The 20,128-nt window shown below is 37.7% G+C and overlaps 1 protein-coding gene across 5 annotated transcripts in view; it reads left to right on the top strand.

Moving 5' to 3' along the window:
• CTNNA2 (catenin alpha 2) overlaps positions 1-20,128 on the top strand; it is a 1,118,632-nt gene that overhangs the window by 873,025 nt on the left and 225,479 nt on the right. For all 5 annotated transcript variants that reach the window (XM_040458373.1, XM_040458375.1, XM_040458374.1 and 2 more), the window contains exon 9: positions 9,597-9,749. In XM_040458373.1, coding sequence (XP_040314307.1) covers positions 9,597-9,749 — 153 coding nt within the window. The remainder of the gene's footprint in view (positions 1-9,596; positions 9,750-20,128) is intronic.

Genomic DNA, 20,128 nt, shown 5'->3' with positions numbered 1-20,128 from the left:
AATAAACGCTTTCCCAGACAAACAAAAACTGAAGGACTTCATGACCACTAAACCACCCTACAGGAGATCCCAAGGGGGACTCTCTGAGTAGAATGTTGCAAAGACTACAAAGGACCAGAGACATAACCACAAGCATGAAACCTACAGATTACACAATGACACTAAATCCATATCTTTCAATAATTGCTCTGAATGTAAATGGACTAAATGCCCCAATCAAAAGACACATTGAAAGTGAGGGGATGGAGAACCTTCTATCATGCTACTGGAAGTGAAAAAAAAGCTGCAGTAGCCATACTTATATCAGAAAAACTAGATTTTAAACTAAAGACTGTAACAAGAGATGAAGAAGGGCATTTTATCATAATTAAGGGGGCTGTCCATCAAGAAGAGCTAACAATTGTGAATGTTTATGCTCCCAAATTGATAACACCCAAATATATAAATCAATTAATCACAAACATAATCAATCATATTAATAATAATAATGGTAACTGTAGGTAACTTTAATACTTCACTTACAGTAATGGACAGATCATATAGGCAGAAAATCAGTAAAGAAACAATGGCCTTGAATGATATATTGGACCAGATGAACTTGACAGATATATCCAGAACTTTTCATCCCAAAGTAGCAGAATACACATTCTTCTCAAGTGCATATGGAACATTCCCCTAACTAGATCACATAGTAGGTTACAAAACAGCCCTCAATAAATAATATAAAAGGATTGAGATCATACCATGCCTATTTTCAGATCACAACACTATGAAACTTGAAATCAACCTCAAGAAAAAATTTGGAAAGCCTCCAAATGCATAGAGGTTAAAGAATATTCTACTAAAGAATGAATGGGTCAACCAGGCAATTAAAGAAGAAATTTAAAATTATATGGAAGCAGGGGCGCCTGGGTGGCTCGGTCGGTTAAGCTTCCGACTTCGGCTCAGGTCATGATCTCATGGTCCATGAGTTTGAGCCCCGCGTCGGGCTCTGTGCTGACAGCTCAGAGCCTGGAGCCTGTTTCAGATTCTGTGTCTCCCTCTCTCTCTGCCCCTCCCCTGTTCATGGTCTGTCTCTCTCTGTCTCAAAAATAAATAAATGTTAAAAAAAAATTAAAAAAAATATATGGAAGCAAATGAAAATGAAAACATGATAGCCCAAACCTTTTGGGATGCAGCAAAGGCTGTCCTAAGAAGAAAATACATTGCAATCCAGGCCTATCTCAAGAAACAAAAAAAATCCCCAATACAGATACCTAACCTCACACCTTAAGGTACCAGAAGCAGAACATCAAAGAAAGCCCAAAGCCAGAAGAAGAGAAATAATAAAGACTAGAACATAAATAAACGATATAGGATCCAAAAAACCAAACCAAACAATAGAACAGATCAATAAGTCTAAGAGCTGTGTTTTTGAAAGAATAACCAAAATTGATGAACCCCTAGCCAGACTTCTCAAAAAGAAAAGAGAGAGAATCCTAATAGATAAAATCATGAATGAAAGAGGAGAGACCACAACCAACACTACAGAAATACAGTTATTAGAGAATACTATGAAAAATTACCTGCCAAGAAACAGGACAATCTGGAAGAAATGGATAAATTCCTAGACACCCACACACTACCAAAACTCAAATGGGAAGAAATAGAAAATTTGAACAGACCCATAGCCAGAGAAGAAATTTCATCAGTTATCAAAAATCTCCCAACAAATAAGAGTTCTGGGCCAGATGGCTTCCTAGAGGAATTCTGCTAGACATTTAAAGCAGAGTTAATATCTATTCTTCTCAAGCTCTTCCAAAAAAATAGAAATGGCAGGAAAGTTTCCACACTCATTCTGTGAAGCCAGCATTACCTTGATTCCCAAACCAAAGACCCCACTAAAAAGGAGAATTACAGGCCAGTATCCCAGATGAATATGGAGCAAAAATTGTCAACAAGATACTAGCAAATCAAATTCAACTGTATACTAAAAGAATTATTCACCATGAGCCATTGGGATTCATTCCTGGAATGTAGGGCTAGTTCAAAATTTGCAAATCAAACACTGTGATGCATCACATTAATAGAAGAAAAGATAAGAACTATATGATCCTGTCAATAGATAGAGAAAAAGCATTTGAAAAAATACAGCTTTGTTTCTTAATAAAAACCCTCATGAAAGTCGGGATAGAAGTAACATACTTTAACATCATAAAAGCCATATATGAAAGGCCCACAGCTAATATCACCCTCAATGGGGAAAAACTGAGAGTTTTCCCTCTGAGATCAGGAACACAACAGGGATGTCCACTTTCACCACTGTTTTTTAAACTAGTGTTGGAAGCCCTAGCCTCAGCAATCAGACAACAAAATTAAAAGTCATCCAAGTTGGCAAAAAGAAGTCCAACTCTCACTCTTTGCAGATGACATAATACTCTACATGGAAAACCCAAAAGACTCCACCAAAAACTGCTAGAACTGGTACATGAATTCATCAAAGTTGCAGGATATAAAATCAATATACAGAAATCGGTTACATTTCTATACACCAATAACAAAGCAACAGAAAGAGAAATCAAGGAATGGTTCCCATTTACAATTTCACCAAGAGCCATAAAATACCTAGGAATAAACCTAACCAAAGGGGTAAAAGTTCTATATGCTGAAAACTGTAGAGATCTGATGAAAGAAATTGAAGAAGACACAAAGAAATGGAAAACTATTCCATGCTCATGGATTAGAAGAACAAATATTGTTGAAATGTTGATACTACCCAAAGCAATCTACACATTCAATGCAATTCCAATCAAAATTGCACTAGCATTCTTCTCAGAGCTAGAACAAACAATCTCAAAATTTGTATGCAACCACAAAAGACCCCGAATAGCCAAAGTAATGTTGAAAAAGAAAAAGCGGGAGGTATCACAATCCTGGGCTTTAGCCTGTACTACAAAGCTGTAATCATCAAGACAGTATGGTATTGGCACAAAAACAGACACATAGACCAATGGAATAGAATAGAGAACCTAGAATTTGACTCACAAATATATGGCCAACTAATTTTCAACAAAGCAGGAAAGAGTATCCAATGGAAAAAAGTCTGTTTAGCAAATGGTGCTGGGAGAACTGGACAGCAACATGCAGAAGAATGAAACTGGACCACTTTCTTATACCATAAATAAAAATAAACTCAAAATGGATGAAAGACCTAAATGTGAGACAGGAAACCATCAAAACCCTAGAGAAGAAAACAGGCAACAACCTGTTTGACCTCAGCCACAGCAACTTCTTACTCAACATGTCTCTGAAGGCAAGGGAAATAAAAGCAAGGATGAACTATAGGAAACTCATCAAGGTAAAAAGCTCTGCACAGCAGAAGAAACAATCAACAAAACTAAAAGGCAACCAGCAGAATGGGAGAAGATATTTGCTAACGACATATCAGATAAAGGGTTAGTATCCAAAATCTATAAAAATTTACCAAACTCATCACCCAAAAACAAATAATCCAGTGAAGAAATGGACAGAAGACATGAATAGACACTTTTCCAAAGAAAACATCCAGATGGCCAACAAACACTCATCACGCTCAACCAGATGCTCAACACCACTCACCATCAGGGAAATACAAATCAAAACCACATTGAGATACCATCTCACACCAGTCAGAGTGACTAAAATTAACAACTCAGGAAACAACAGATGCTGATGAAGATATGGAGAAAGAGGAGTCCTCTTGCACTGTTGGTGAGAATGCAAACAAGTGCAGTCACTCTGGGAAACAGTGTGGGGAGCTTCCCCCAAAAATTAAAAATAGAACAACCCTACAACCCAGCAATAGCACTGTTAGGAATTTATCCAAGGATACAGGAGTGCTTATTCATAGAGGTACATGCACCCCGATGTTTATAGCTCACTATCAACAATAGCCAAATTATGGAAAGAGTCCAAATGTCCATCAAGTGATAAAAGGATAAAGAACGTGATGTATGTATGTGTGTGTGTGTGTGTGTGTATATATATATATATATATATATATATAGTATATTTATCATTCTATCATTCATATATATATATAGTAGTATTCTATCATTTATATATATATAATACTACTTGGCAATGAGAAAGAATGAAATCTTGCCATTTGCAACAACATGGATGGAACTGGAGGGTATTATGCTAAGTGAAATAAGTCAGTCAGAAAAAGACAGATATTGTATATTGTCACTCATATGTGGAATTTGAGAAACTTAACAGAAGACCATGGGGGAAGGGAAGGGGAAAAATAGTTACAAACAGAGAGGGAGGGAGGCAAACCATAAGAGACTCTTAAATACAGGGAACAAACTGAAGATTGATGGGTGTGAAGGGAAGGGGAAAATAGGTGTTGGGTATTGAGGAGGGCACTTGTTGGGATGAGCACTGGGTGTCGCATGTAAGTGATGAATCATGGGAATCTACTCCCAAAGCCAAGAGCACACTGTATATACTGTATGTTAGTTAACCTGACAATAAACTATATTAAAAAAAAAAAAGAACAGCGCATAACACATAGCAAGCATGAAACAAGTGTAAGCCATTGTTGCTGATGGCTCTTGATGCCAAAATATAATTTTAGTTGTGAAAAAAATAAAAAATAAACTTCAAACTATGCAAAGGCTCCAACACAATAGAATTGCGTTGTTAATCATGTAACAATACTGGGCCAGTGGCAGGACACTGGGAAGCTCTCCTCCATGCATTCAGGAGGTCAAATTGATTGTTGAGTGGGGGAGGGAGTGTCCATCATCTTAATTATGGCTTCCCAGATCGCCTTGGGTGTCACATCTGGATTCCACCCAGATAGAAATGGAGAATAATATGATGGAGTATACACGAGAAATATGTTTCTTTTTTTTTAAGTTTTTATTATAAAATAAAACACAAATATATAAATCCACACACTATGAATATATAGTTTATTAAATTACTATTATGTAACTCCCCTTATAACCCCCCTTATGTAACTTCAAAAAGTAGAATTTTGCGAGTCTCTTTAAAACTCCTTTCTATGCTTTCTTTCTCCCTCCAAAAGTAAGCATTATCTTGACTTTTAAAGTATTCACTTCCTTATGTGTCTTTGTGGTTTAATCACCCTAATGCGCATCATCAAATGATATAGTTTAGTTTTGCCCACATTTTAGGATATGTCTATTTAGTCTCTTAATCTATAGCATCCCCTTTCATCCCTTTCTTTCAGTTATAAGCCATCTGTTGAAGAACCCGGATGGCTTGCACTGTAAGTTGTCCACAGTTTGCATTTTGCTGGTTAGATGCATGTGGTATTGGATACCTGGGTGGCTCAGTCAGTTAAGCAACTGACTTTGGCTCAGGTCATGATCTCACGGTTCATGGGTTCGAGCTCCGAGTCGGGCTCTGTGCTGACAGCTCAGAGCCTGGAGCCTGCTTCAGATTCTGTCTCCCTCTCTCTCTGTTCCTCCCCTGCTCGTTCTCTGTCTTGCTCTGTCTCTCAAAAATAAATAAACATTCAAAAAAAAATTTCCGATGCACGTGGTGCAGTTCCTTATGTCATTCTGTATTTTCTGCAAATCACTCGGGAATCCAGAGCCTCCACCCACTTCAGGTTTGATCCCTTTGGCAACACTGTAGCTGGGAATGTGCCATTTTACCAGAAGGTACATAGTGTCTGGTTGTCTTTTGTGTGTGTGTGTGTGTGTGTGTGTGTGTGTGTGTGTGTGTGATGTTTTCCACCACTGATGTTCATTGCCTAGATTTCTTGATTCATTAAAGGTTGCAGAATGGTGGTATCCTATCATTTTGTTTTCATTTAAGTTGAGTAAGTTTATAAAGTTTCTTCATAAGGAATTTCAGTTCATACAGGAAAGGCAAGATGTAGTCTTGATTCTTTCAAGAGAAATGAGTTGGTTCCTTGACAGCCTCTAAAGGTAACCAGCTAATTGTTTTGTTTTGTTTTGTTGTCATTATAAACTCATGTATTTAAATATATTTGATGAGTTTCAATCCACTGGAATTTTAATCTTTTGTGAAGTTCAAAATGTGTAATCTTTGGCCAAGTGAGGGGCTCCTGAGTTATTTTAACATGACCCTAGTAGTCTTTGATAACTCTTTGCATAATAAGATATTTCAGGACTTTTGGTATATTTCAGCTTCAAAGTTCTAGCCATTTCCGCAAGAAGCCCTGATTCGTTTTAGTGGAAAATTGTATTTCACGGTGTTCATTGCCATTGGGCTGCCATTGTTTTTAAGCCTTTTCATTGGACAGAACTGGGAAATTGTGTGTGTGTGTGCGTGTGTGTTTTAAAATCTTGTGTTCATATTGACATTTCTTCTTCAGATCTAGGAATATAGGGTTTTTCCCAAACTTCTTCTATATTTCACCTTCTCTCTTCCACACCATTACTCCTCATTAACAAGAGCATAGGAGTAAGAGATAACTTCTCATGACTAATCGTTTGCTTTCTTCTGCCTTTAAACACAATAGTATTAGAACACTAATAGTAATACTACCACCATAATTAAAATTACGTAAAACAGATAAAATATTTTTGTACATCTTCTTCCCTTTTTTTTCTTGTTTACAGTGTTGTACTGTATCTTCATTGCCAGAGCCATGTATCTGCTTCATACGATAATCTCCCTCATTTAAACATCATATATTCTTAGTTCTACAAACAAGTATATATCTAATGCTCACTGTCAGTTTCATGCTGATGTTTTCTGAGTTATTTTGGTTGTTAAAGATCTTTCTCTAACAGATTCTCTGACAGAGTCTCATGAGAACAATATTTTCTGTGTTCTTGCACATTGATCAAATTTTGTCTGTGCCTTCTATTCTTCAAAGTCAGTTTTGCTGGCTGTAAAATTCTTGACTCACATTTTCTTTCCTTGAGTATCTTAAATTATAGTACTTCATTTTCTTCAGGCATAAACCTTTGCTATTGAAAAGTCTGATGATCATTTGATTTTCTTTCCTGTATGAGCCATTTGTTCTATTTGTCTAAATACACAAGGATTTCTTCCCCTGTTTTTATTTAGAATCCAGTTTTTTTGCCTGACAATTTGCATTAGTCTTCCTAGGTACTGATATATCCTTTCAGAATGTAATTTATATGTATATGAAAGTGTTCATGAATTATGATTTTTAGCATTTGTTTTCTGTTTTGCTTTTCTTCTTCAGGGACATCTGGTAGCCAAATACTGATTTTTATTATTTTTTTTTTTTTTGTCTATCTTCAGTATTTGTCACTTTTCCTTAAATCTTTTAAAATATTTTTCTAAGAATTTCTTTTGGATTTTAATTTTTTCCTTCTTTTCTCTTTCCATTTCTCTTAAGGCATTCACTATTGTATTTATTCATTCTTGTTTAGTCTTCTTTTTTTAAAAGAAAGATTTTTCTTTAATTTACAATTCTTAAGTTTCATGACCTCATTGTATATATTTTTTTCTTTTTGTAATTTATGTCTTATTTAATATCTTTTATAATTTTTTAGTGTATTTGAATTTATTTGAGATAGTAGTTTACAGTTTTAATCTGTGTTACAAGTATATGTTTCTGGCATGGTTTCACTGTGTATAAGGAATATTACATTCCTTATTATTATTTTTCTTATAATAACTTTATATGAGTTTTGACCCTGATAATTTTAAGTTGTTCATTTTTATGTGAACTCACTTTCCTTGTCGGTTTTGAAAGAGGCCTGATTGACTTAGCTATTCTAGCTTTACAGAGCTCTCACTTCTGTTATTTTTGTCTGATTTAAAAAATATGGTTGCTTGGCTGGTGACATAACCTGGCTCTCTGCTCACCTCCCCCACTTCTTCTGGGCCTTTTTCTTTTACCTCTGTTGTCCCTGTCAAGTTCAATTTGATTATACTTCCAATAGTTTCTCCTTCATGTGGGACTCTGTCCTGGAAGAGAGGCTTGGAAGATCAATTTTAAGTGCTCACTGCACTCTTCCCTTCAGACCTTCTGGCCATGGGCTCTTCCACTTGCTACCTTATAATTATAGGCATATTATTTCATATTTCTCAGTCCCATTTTCTTCATTTGAAAAAAAAATCTTATATAAGAAACATCCCTATCTCATGGTGTTGTTTGGGGGATTAAATGATGTAATATCTTGGGGTGCCTGGGTGGCTCAGTTGGTTAAGCATCCAACTTCAGCTCGGGTCATGATCTTGCATTTGGTGAGTTCGAGCCCCACGTCAGTCTCGGAGCTGTCAGCATAGCAGCCTGGAGGCTGCTTCAGATTTTGTGACTCCCTTCCTCTCTGCCCTTCCACCACTCATGCTCTTTCTATCTCTCTCTTTCCCTCAAAAAAATGCAAAAACATTAAAAAATTTTTAAATGATGTAGTATGTAAAGATCTTACTTGAGTATCTGCCACATTGTATGTATCCAGAATATATGAGCTCACCCATAACCAACATTATTCCTGAGCTGTAGTTTAACACATGCTGCCAAATAAGTAACTAATTAATATTAGCTTTGCATAGACTTTATGTATTTTATATGGTGAAATACCAAGCCCAATTCAGAGGTAAACCAAACTAAGTTAGATTGCACACATACATACCTTACAGTAGTTCGTGCAAAAAGGAATGGAAATTTGTAATTTGTTCAAAGTTCTCCTTCTTCTGACCAATAATAGATATGCATGTGTCACCCTACTAAAAGATTTGCCTGAATACTCCTCAATAGGTACATTTGTTTGGAAAACATCCACATTGTTTACCATCTTCACTTGCATTTATTTGGGTTTTTTCTCTCTGTACACATCCTGAAAATCATGAACAAAGCAGCACTGAGGTAATTATTCAGGTACAGTTTCTCTTTCTTTCTTTCTTTTTTTTTTTCATGCAGCTGCCCTGCTTCCCATTTTAACAATGTGGAAATGATATGTAATTATGCATTGTTACATATTCGGATATGTTTATTTTTACTTACCTTAAAGAATAATTCTAAGTACTTCTTTCTGGAGCACAGCAACTATCTCATCATAGTACTTGGGCAGAAACATTTTTGAGATTATGAGAGGTTTCATGTTTCCACTCTATCAAAGTCAAATAATGTATGTAGAAAGGACAGGTTACTGCAAAATGGTAAGATTTTAAGGGTAGCTTCAAGGCCCAACCCTTATCTAAAACTCTCCCCATTTGCTGGTTGATGCCTACATTTCTCTGTTTTTAATGAGCCTTGAACTAAGTTCTGAGTCCTTGAGCTATATCATGATTCAAAACTTCCTGAAGGGAGACATTTGGGCCAATGAAAGAGGAAAAAAGACTTTCTTTAGGAGAGGGCCTATAATATATTAAGCTAAAGGCCACATATGTAACTTTCAAATTAACATTTAATATAGTTAATTCAGAACAGTGTATCAATCATCTCTGTTTTCTTTTGATACGATAAGCACTGGGAAAATTAAAAACAGTTGAAACATTATTTCCATGGATAATGAGAACTGGGCAGAGTTTAGAAAAATTTTTTATTCTCAGGCAGTAATTTAATCCATATTGCTAAGTGAGTAATAGACTCATAAATACCATTCTTCTATTCCTTAATTGTGTGTGGTTTTTTTTTGTTTTTACTGCAGCTTCGGAAAGCAGTGATGGATCACATATCTGATTCTTTCTTGGAAACCAATGTCCCTTTGCTAGTTCTCATTGAGGCTGCGAAGAGTGGGAATGAAAAGGAAGTGAAGGAATATGCCCAAGTTTTCCGTGAGCATGCCAACAAGCTGGTGGAGGTAAGTCAGGAGAGGCCTGAAGAGTAGAACTTATTGATGGGTTTAGTCTCTACACACGCCCTTTCGAATTTCAGTAGACAGCCCTTCTACGGTTTTCTGGTTTTCCTGGAGAAATAAAGTCCTGGATGCTGCCTTTTTTTTTTTTTTTTTTAACCTTCTCATAATTCCATCTGCTAACCAGAAGCAGGTTATCAGTATTCTTTCCTTTCTCTATATCACAATTCTAAACATGTTCTGGAACGCATCTGCTAATTTTCCTGAACAATAGGTAGAAGCTGAGGCAGGAGAGGTAGAAGGGATGCTCCAAAGTGCTGAATGCTAGCTTTGATTTGATAATATAGAATTAAAATTGCCAAATGGAGGTTTAAATGCTTCCCTTTTTTTCCTCCTTATCCCTCTCTCCACTCCATGCCCCTCAGCCTAGATTAGCTGGCCACATTATATGCTAGTGAAAAAAGCATCTCACTTTCCCCAAAGAGATATTGGGATTCCTGATGAAAGATCTTGGGACAGTTGGAGGAGTGTAATTTCAGAGTCGTAAGTATATTCTATGTGTTAGAGAAATCTGTGGAGGTTGTTTTATAAATGCAGAATTGTGCTATGTAATATTGGAAAAATATTATTCAAGGCCAACAAAATGAAAGTAAACTGATAACCAGGCTGCTTGTATCTAGGAGCTGAAAACCAACAGCTTGGCAAAGGTTGGATTTAGTGATGTGGACTAACTAGAAACTTAGAGATGTTAAATAGAAAGTGTGTGTGCTTGAAGAAAAGAGTCTAGGAGGGGTGAAGATCCTAGCAAAGTTAGGGAATAGTTATCAGGGCCGGGCTGTAAGCACTTGAAAACAACAACAACAAAACTCTGGTATATCCCCACTTTAATTCACCATGACAACAGTCATCAAGTTGAGTGTGCAAAACCCTGGGCCAGAGTATTGGAACACTTGAACCTTTGAACTTCCCTCCATAATCCCAGTGTCTTGAGGCAACACCAGCCTGGAACTAAAATTAGACCTACTTATGATATCAAGGCAGTCTCTCTAGCTCTGTCTCCACCTGCAAATCAAGAACTCCATCACCCCTCACATTCCACCTACATGTTGCAGGAGTTCACTTAGCCATTGAGGAAGCCAGAGTCTTCTCAAGGTTGACCTTCCTTGTTTTGAGAAAGAGAAGGTAAAAAAAGAGCAGGGTAGAGTGGGAAGGGGAGGAGGAAGAAGAAAAGAAATAATGCCGAATGAATGCTACAAAAGTTTTAAATATTCATATGTAATAAAATAGTAGTATTAACATAGAGATAGACCATCACATTAATGTAACTTCATTGTTTACAAGATAATTGCAAAACTTATAGAAAGCATTAATTAATGATGTGTTGTAGACATTGTGGACAGAAAGAAGGGACATGAGTTCAAAGTTGTGTGATAAACATATCCTATTTCCATTCTTGTCTGTGTCATTCCGTAATCCTGTATGTAGCCTCATTTGAGATAACACTTGAGCTTCAAACTTGATGCCCTGTGTAAATGTGAGCCCAAGTAGCCCTCATGTCTACTCATTCTCCCTTCTCCTATGATAGACCCTGGACCCAGTCACCATTCCCCCTCATCCCATCTGTAGGATTCACTGTAGACGTGACCAGCCACTGTGAGTGATCCCTGACCCTCAACTTGTGGCAGAAGCAGAAGGTCAGTCAGAACTCCATGGTTCAGAAAATCATTGTTTTGCTTCCCTCAGTTATTCCCTTTATTGCCCCTGAGTGGTCACTGCAGGCAGCAGCACTGTGGAATGTCTCCATGCCCAAATAATATAGGAACTAGGGTGGGACTGGCCTGATTGGAGAGGAACTAGAATAAAAAAAACATTTCTGTAGGTTATGTCCTGCAAACAAGTGCTATATTGCTGATGTATACATGTAAAAAAAAAAAAAAAAAAAAGCTGGATCACTGGGCTGAAAGTCACTAGTTTTCTAATTTTGAAAGTACTTATTGTGCATCTGGGTTGCTTAGTCAGTTAAGTGTCTGACTCCAGCTCAGGTCATGATCTCATCATGGTTTATGGTTTTGAGCCCTGCATCGGGCTCTGCACCGACAACCCAGAGCCTGCCTCATATTTTCTGTCTCCTCTCTCTGCCCCTTACCTGATCATGTTTTGTTTTGTTGTTTTTTTTCCTCTCTGTCTCTCTAAAATGAATAAATAAATACACATGAAAAGAAAAGAAAAAAAAGTAGTTGAATAGAAATGGGCATCTTTTTAGACCTTAGTTTTTGTGTCTGTAATATGAGAAATTTGGTTAATATGTTGATTTTATACCCATTGACTTTGATAACCCACCTACTAATTCCAGAAGTTTGACTGTTTCCTTTTGGATTTTCTTTATATCAATCATGCTGTCTGTAAATTATGACAGTTATATTTCTTCTTTTCCAATCCTTATACCTTGTTTTTTTCCTCTCATTGTTGTACTAGTGGGGACCTTCAATATGATATTGTGGTGATAGACTTTTTTTGTTTCTTCTAGATCTCCATGAGAAAATTTTAATGTGTTATTACTAATTGTATTGTTTCTTCTAGATTTCTTGTAGATAATATTATCAGATTAATTTAGTTCCCTTTTATTGCTCATTCACTAAGAATATAGAATTGTATTAAGCAAGTTTTGTGCACATTTTGAGACAATTAAATGTTTGTTTTTTTTTATTGTCTCTGTTAGTATCCTTCAGAAGTGTTGGTATCTAAATTATGCTTTTCCTCAAAAAAAGAGTAAAAAAAAAAAAAAAGAGCAGAAAACCTGCCATCACTTAGTTTTTTATTTTTTTTTTTAATTTTTTTTTTTCAACGTTTATTTATTTTTGGGACAGAGAGAGACAGAGCATGAACGGGGGAGGGGCAGAGAGAGAGGGAGACACAGAATCGGAAACAGGCTCCAGGCTCTGAGCCATCAGCCCAGAGCCCGACGCGGGGCTCGAACTCACGGACCGCGAGATCGTGACCTGGCTGAAGTCGGACGCTCAACCGACTGCGCCACCCAGGTGCCCCAGTTTTTTAAATGTTTGGAGGAATTCACCGATACAGCAACCTGAGCCTGGGTATTTATTTGAGGAAAGGTTTATACATTGCAGATTCAATTATTTTTAATAAACGTAAGACCATTAAAATTTTCTATTTCTTTTTGTGTCAGCTTTCATAAATTGTATTCTAGGAATTTGTTATTTTTATTTAATTTTCAAGTTATTTGGCATAAAATTATATATAATATTCTCCTTTTAAAACTAATCTGTTTCAGGATGCCTGGGTGGCTCAGTGGGTTAAGCATCCAATTTCACCTCAGGTCATGATCTCATCATTTATAAGTTAAAGCCCTGTGTCAGGCTCTGTGCTGACAGCTCAGAGCTTGGAGCCTGCTTTGGATTCTGTGTCTCCATCTCTCTCTGACCCTCCCCTGCTCATGCTCTGTCTGTCTCTCTCTCTCTCTCTCTCAAAAATATATATAAACATTAAAAGTAAAAATGAATCTGTATCTGCATTATTATTTAAGTTCTTTTACTCTTTATAGTGGTAATTGGTGCCTTCTCTTTTTTTCTCAGTTCTGCAAGAGGTTTATAAATTTAATATTATTTTTTATAACATAGCTTTAAGGTTTGTAGATTTTCTTTGTTTTCTATTTTATTTATGCTGTTATTTTTATAGTTTTTATGCTTTCTTCTGGTATGACTTACTGTTTTTCTAACTTTCCAAAATCAACAATCACATTATTGATTTTTAGCCTTTTTTATTTTGGTAATATATGCATTTAAGGCTTAATTTTTCCCTAAGCTATGCTTTTATCTAATTGTTTTCTACTGACCTAATTTTTAGCTCACTCATCCTGCTTGCATTTGTGTCCAGTATTCTTGAAACTGATTTATTAAGTTCAATTGTTTTAAAATTTATAGCCAATTCTTGTTTTGTTTAATTGATTCTGGTTTTCTAGTAAAATTCATTACTTGTTCTCTTTTAAAAAAATGTTAATCATAGTTATTTTTAAAGTCCAAATCAAAGAACTCCAACATTTAGGTCAATTTCTTTTGTGTTTTATAGTTGCCCCATAGAGGGCAACTCTTCCCCACCCACACAGAAAAAGTGGCTTGCATTTAGAGACTGATGATGCAGCATACCAACAGATGGGGTGAGCGGGTTCATTAGACATAAAAAAGGACTTTTGAGGAAGAGCAGAGCAGGCACACAAGCTAGTCCTGAGTAGCTTCAGCAAAAACAAGAAAAAGTGTTTTTGGGTTTTATTTTGTTAGAGGGGTGGACTGGGGTCGAGACCTCCATGTGTGACCTGGGCTTTGAATGGTTCAAACTTCCCTGTTGGCATCGAAAAGAAGGTGGGCTTTCGTACGAGGTTGCCCAGTTGTGGGGCAAGATGGAAAGGGGGGAGTGGAGCTTAAGAGCTGTCAGCAGTCAAACATTCAAAATGGAGTAAGATCCTGAATTATGATTCACCCCTAATGTTTGATGACTGGAATGTGCAATGTTTCATTTAATTGAATTTGAATTTGTTTAAGCTGTTATGGAGCTCTATGAGGCTTCCAAAATGGAGGCAGACTTTTTTTTTATAGCATCTGTTTTTATTATTTGATTTTTATCTTGATTATGGCCTTTTAAAAAACATGTTAGGTAATTTTTTATTGAATGGCAAACATTTGTATGAAAAAATATAAAGGATCTGTGTTTTAGTGTTTTGGGCTGCTAGAAGAAAACACCATAGACTGGGTGGTTTATATACAACAGAAATTTATTTCTCACAGCTCTGGAGGCTGAAAGGTCCCAAGGGCAAGGCAGGAGAATGGATGCATTCTGGTGAAGGCCCTCTTCCTGGGTCATAGCAGGTGCCTTCTCGCTGTGTCCTTACATAGTGGAAGATGTAAGGGATCTCTCAGGAGTCTTTTGTAAGAACATTAATCCCATTCATGAGGGCACCATCCTCCTGACCTTAGAGACTCTCAAGCCTCCACTTCCAATATGATCATATTGGGCATTAGGATTTCAACACATGAATTTTGGCAGACAGATAACCAACATTCCGACTCTGTAGTTAGGCTACTGCTTTCTCTTTCCAGAAAGTATTCACTGTACCCTAAAGGGCAGCAGATGTTGTGATGAGTACCGGGCATTGTATGGAAGTGTTGAGTAACTAAATTTTACACCTGAAACTAATATTACACTGTATGTTAACTGGAATTAAATAAAAGCTAGAAGCTAAAAACTATAAAAAAAAAAAAAAAAAAAAAAAGCAGCAGAGAGATAGACCATTTCAATCCAAAGACTGACATGATCTGAGCCTAGTTTAGCCTTTTTTAGGTGTAAGCTACCTTTCTTTTACCCCCGTACTATGGAATGGGGCTGCCAGCCGAGGACCAGATGTGTTACTAAGTATCTCAACTTATTTCTGAAGCAATTTCTCCAGTTTTTGTTTTCCTGTCATGATATGGTTGAAAACATGGTTCTGCTTTTTGAATGCTTTTAATGTGTAATGTAACGGAGAAATATCTTAACAGGATAAAAACAAACAGACAAACAAACAAAAAACCGGTGACCAGGTGCCAGTCTTTGAACCTCCCTTCTCTCTGAGACCTTTGCTTTCTTGGATGTCCTGGATTCCAGTGTTCGCCTCTCCAGATCTATGAGATTGTTGGAAACTCTGAATAATTATCTTCTCAGCAACAACCTTTTATGTGGTGTCTCGGTTTCTTTTTCAACACAGAATTAGCAAATGTTTGGGAAGAAAAGTGAAATGCACAAAGTTAGAGACCCTCAATGAACATGTCTTCTTGAGCAAGTGTGGTTTGTGACTCCCTTGGCAGTTGTCTCATGCTTTCAAGGAAATTATTTTTATGCTGTATTTCTAGTTCTCAGCAGGAGGGTGAGTCTCTCTTTTTTTTAATGTTTCTTTATTTTTGAGTGCCCGCGCTTGCGCACGAGAGAGCGCAAATGTGCTTGCAGGGGAGGGGCAAAGGGGCAGAGAATCCAAAGCTGGCTCTGTGCTGATAGCAGTGATCCTGATGTGGGGCTCAAAGCCAGGAATTGTGAGATCACGACTTGAGCCAAAGCCAGAAGCTTAACTGACTGAGCATCGCAGGAACCCCAGGGAGTGGGTTTCTTATTGGCTACTCCTTTATGGCTGGAGTTAGAAATCCCAGAGAGATCTGGTTTAGGTATGTTTGCAGGGGCTTTTCTTTGTTTCATTAATATTTTTAGTCAGATATCTCTTTTATCAGTGGAAATATTGAGCTTCCATACCTGAAAGAAATACATTAATTGATAACAACAGTTCTGATTGGATTGAAATAACCATCCCAGTGCTTCGTCCATTTCCTGTAGTTCCTTCGCTTAGCATGCCCTTCTGCCAAACACCACCTCACAATCCTTCCAGGGCACATTTGATCCCTATTTAAGAACTTCTGATGGAGCTCTGAGTTGCCATTAATATAAATTACATAAGCATTATATTTCAGATAATTTTGAATGAAGAATGATTACATAAAATAATCATTGAATCAATGGTGATAATTTTAGCTCTTCAACATTTTTTTAGTTATTGAATTTCATTATAGTATATCCACTTTTCCATCAATTTGTATGATTTTTTTCTCATATTTCTGTGCCACATTCTCCCAGTTTGGTATTTGCTGTTCACAGAGATCAGCGTGATGAAGTCAATGGAAGGTGTCACGACCTATAACACTATGTTGTGGTCCTTAGAACATCTGTAACAAGGGCAGTTTTAGTGCAAATAAAATATTAGCAAAATATGAATCAGAAAAAAATAATTTGGCCTTTCATAATTACCTTAACAAGTGAAATTTTATGGTTTTCTTCCCCACAGTGTAACATTTAATGAAGACAAGGTGAATTTACACCAGGGTTTGTTGATTAAGAGAATTTAACAGGCCAGCTATGATGCTTTGGGATCTATAATATCAGCCGTTATAGGACATATCACGAGTAGAAATGAATTATTTTCAATGTAGCCGTTTTGCCTCATCTCCAGAATCCAGCTAACTCATCCCCTCTGAAGGTTGGCTGAGGGCTTCAAGGTAAAGGTGACTCTGAGGGTGTGCTGAGCTGATCAGAGGACCCCTGTTGTAGCTCCTTTCCAAGGCTTGTCGAGAATGGAATGCAAAGTATGCCAACTTAGTACCAAAGTGATGCAGTCTGGGTAAGGGCAGAGTGGATGTAAAATGTGGGCAAAATAAGCATTGTTACAAAGAAAATACAAGCTAATCTGGAAAATGAGATGCAGAATCAATACAGCTGTTTTCAGAGCCTCCAGACTGGTTTTATCCCTTCCATTGCTTTCTGACTCAAAGTTGAGGTGCTTCTCCTCTTTCTCCCCCTACATCTCTACCATGAGCAACAAAAGGGTTTGTATGTAAGCTTAAATGTGCCATTGTCTGTCAGACTGCAGTGTCCTCCCAACAGTCATCTCTCATATGTCTGGTCCTCCTTGAGACCCTTCTGCACATGGCAGAACTTCTAAAAATGCAAGTTGATCATTCAGTGTTCCTGCCTGAGGCCATTCAGAGACTTCCTATTGTTCTTAGGTGAAAAACCAACATAATAAAGACCTATGCAGGGCTTGCATGATCTGGCCCCTTCTTCAGTCTCTAACTAGCCTTCTTGCCCTCTCCCACTTCCCACAAGGTATCAACCTCACACAGACCGTCTTCCACTTGTGGGATGTGCCGTGCTCCCTCCACACCAGGCTTGTGCTTAGGTTGTCTCTTTCCCAGCAGACTCCCCATTCTACTTTTTCCTCTTATTTCTAATCATTGTTCAGCTTTCAGCTCAAACATCATGTCCCTGAGTGGGATCAATTCCCTGTGTTTTTTATTCTTAGGGAACACTATTTACTTTTGATTTGCACACATCCAGCTCTACTATTGTATGCTATTTCTCCTGCCAGATAAGCAGTTCCTTTAGAAAGGGGCCATGTCTAATTGATTCCTAACTAAATCGCAGCATGTGGCTGAGTAGTTAGCATATAGCAGGTATTCAATAAATAGATGTTGTCTAAAGAGTGAATAAAATAATGAATGCAGCCAGGGATACTGCCAACTTTTTGGCTCCTGGGATAATATATTTTAATAGCATGGCTGCAGGGGCTGAAGGTCCCTAAACAGGTGCCTCTTGGGGTCACTAAAGAGGCATTGTGCTTATTTAATTTCCTAATTACTGCAAAGAAGGAACCTCAAATCTAAGAAGGACTAATGCGGAGAACTCCCATTTCTACTGAGTAGAAAGACATCGCTGTTTACAGGCTTAAGAGAAGCTGAACAGACTCTGTCATGATGCTCCTGAGGTAGCGCCCCTAACTCTGCTGTCATGTCTCCCCAGCCCACTGCCTCAGGAGCATGTGGTTGTCCTGATCCTTGGTTACCAAGGATGTGGGAGAGGGATGTGGTTCTGACACAGTGAAGCACACAACTGATGCCAGAACAGTGATGAGTTGGACAACGGAATCTCAGTTCTCCGCTTTGTCCTTCTGGTTTACTCCTGAAGGCAGTACCCTATGCAAGGAGCAACTTGAGTCTGTAGCAAGTGGAAGGTTGGAAATGAGGGGCAAGTCCTAATATTCAGAATAACTAATGTGATCATCAGCAAAGCACAGTCTGCCTCTGTTTCAGCCTTGAGTAAATTGCTTTTCTCAATCTTTCCACTTCATTCAGAAAAATTCATTCAACAACAAATGTGCTGAGTGGCTACCATGTGGTGACAGGTGCTGGCAAGATAACCGTGAACAACCCAGATAAACTTCCTGCTCTCACGGGGCATACTTTTGGGGAAGATAGAGAAAAAGTGAGATAAATGTATAAATAAGGTGGAAACTGAGTACTGAAGAGCAAAATAAAGCAGAGCAGAGTGGTAGAGAATGATGATGGAGACAGGCATATGTGAGCAGAAAAGGCTTGTCTCCTCAGATGACTATTAAGCAGGGACCTGAAGGAAGTGGAAGAATATTGTGGGAACAGAAAAGGCAAAGCCCCCCAAGGCAGCAGTGTGCTTGTTGTGTTTGCCTAAGAACAAAGTGACCCGTGTGCCTGCAGGTCAGAGGGAGTGGAAATTATTTCAGAAATGAGATTGAGGGCTGGGTGTAAACACTGTATTTTGCTCAGATATTTAAAACTCTTGAAGGCTTTGAACAAGGCATGCCATGATCTGACTTCCATGCTGAGAATTACTCTGCTGCTATATGGAAAATATATAGTAGAGTGACAGAAGTAGACGGGAGAATAAATAAAAGAATGTTCCAGTAGTCCAGCAAGGGGTTGGCGCTATGACTAGAGGAGAGGCAGTGAAGGTGTGGGCAGAAGTGCTTAGATTTGGGTTATATTTCCAAGGTTGAACCAATGCATTGTGTGTTAGGAGATGAGGCAGACAGGAGTCTGGGATGAGGTTTTGACATGCTGCAGTAGTGAAATCACTTGGAACTCTTAAAAAACATAGCTTACACACTCAGACTGGCTTGATTAGCTCTGGCTGCAGCTTTGTGATAGGCGCAATCCCGAAAACCCTATGCAAATATCTTGGGTTTAAATAAATACAATAGAGCTTTGTATATTACAGGATCTTGATTCAAACTGTGAACCGAAAAACTCAAGAAAAGCTGCATCAAAAACTACATTGGTGGAAACAGGTCTTCATGCTTTTTTTTTAGTATTTATTTATTTTTGGGGGAGAGTGTAAGCAGGAGAGGGGGACAGAGGATCTGAAGCAGGCTCTGCACTGACAGGCTGACAGCAGCAAGTCCAATGTGGGGCTCAAACTAATGAACTGCAAGATCATGACCTGAGCCAAATTTATTTATTTGTTTATTATTTGAGAAAGAGAATGTATGAACTGGAAGAGGGGTAGAGGGAGAGGGAGAGAGAATCTTAAGTAGGCTCCATACTCATTGCAGAGCCCCACTCAGGCCTGGATCCCACAACTCTGGGATCATGACATGAGCCAAAATCAAGAGTCAGATGCTCAATTGACTGAGCCACCCAGATACCCCCATGTTTTTTTTTTAAAGTACACTCCAGACATTCTCATCTTTTTCTCAATGCTGCCCTCCTCAATCCAATTAAAATATCAGAACTAGAATTGAATTAGTAGAATGTCTCAAATATTTGAGCCATAACAAGTCTGTAAATCATTATATTTTATAAAGAGCTATTTTGTTCACCTTAAGCACATATTACACGTACAGTATTTATTTCCTATCTTTGAAGAAGTGTATACTCCAATACCACCCCTCCCCAAATTCCGATTCCTAAGCTGCCATATTATATAATTTTTCCTATTACATACAATAAAGCATTCCAAAAAGTTTAAGCATTCACCTTAAGCCC

This window comes from Herpailurus yagouaroundi, unplaced genomic scaffold (assembly GCF_014898765.1).
Source record: "Herpailurus yagouaroundi ecotype Mexico unplaced genomic scaffold, PumYag 221, whole genome shotgun sequence".
NCBI lineage: Eukaryota > Metazoa > Chordata > Mammalia > Carnivora > Felidae > Herpailurus > Herpailurus yagouaroundi.
Note: the sequence above shows the minus strand (reverse complement) of the source record. Positions and strands in the feature narration are given on the sequence as shown.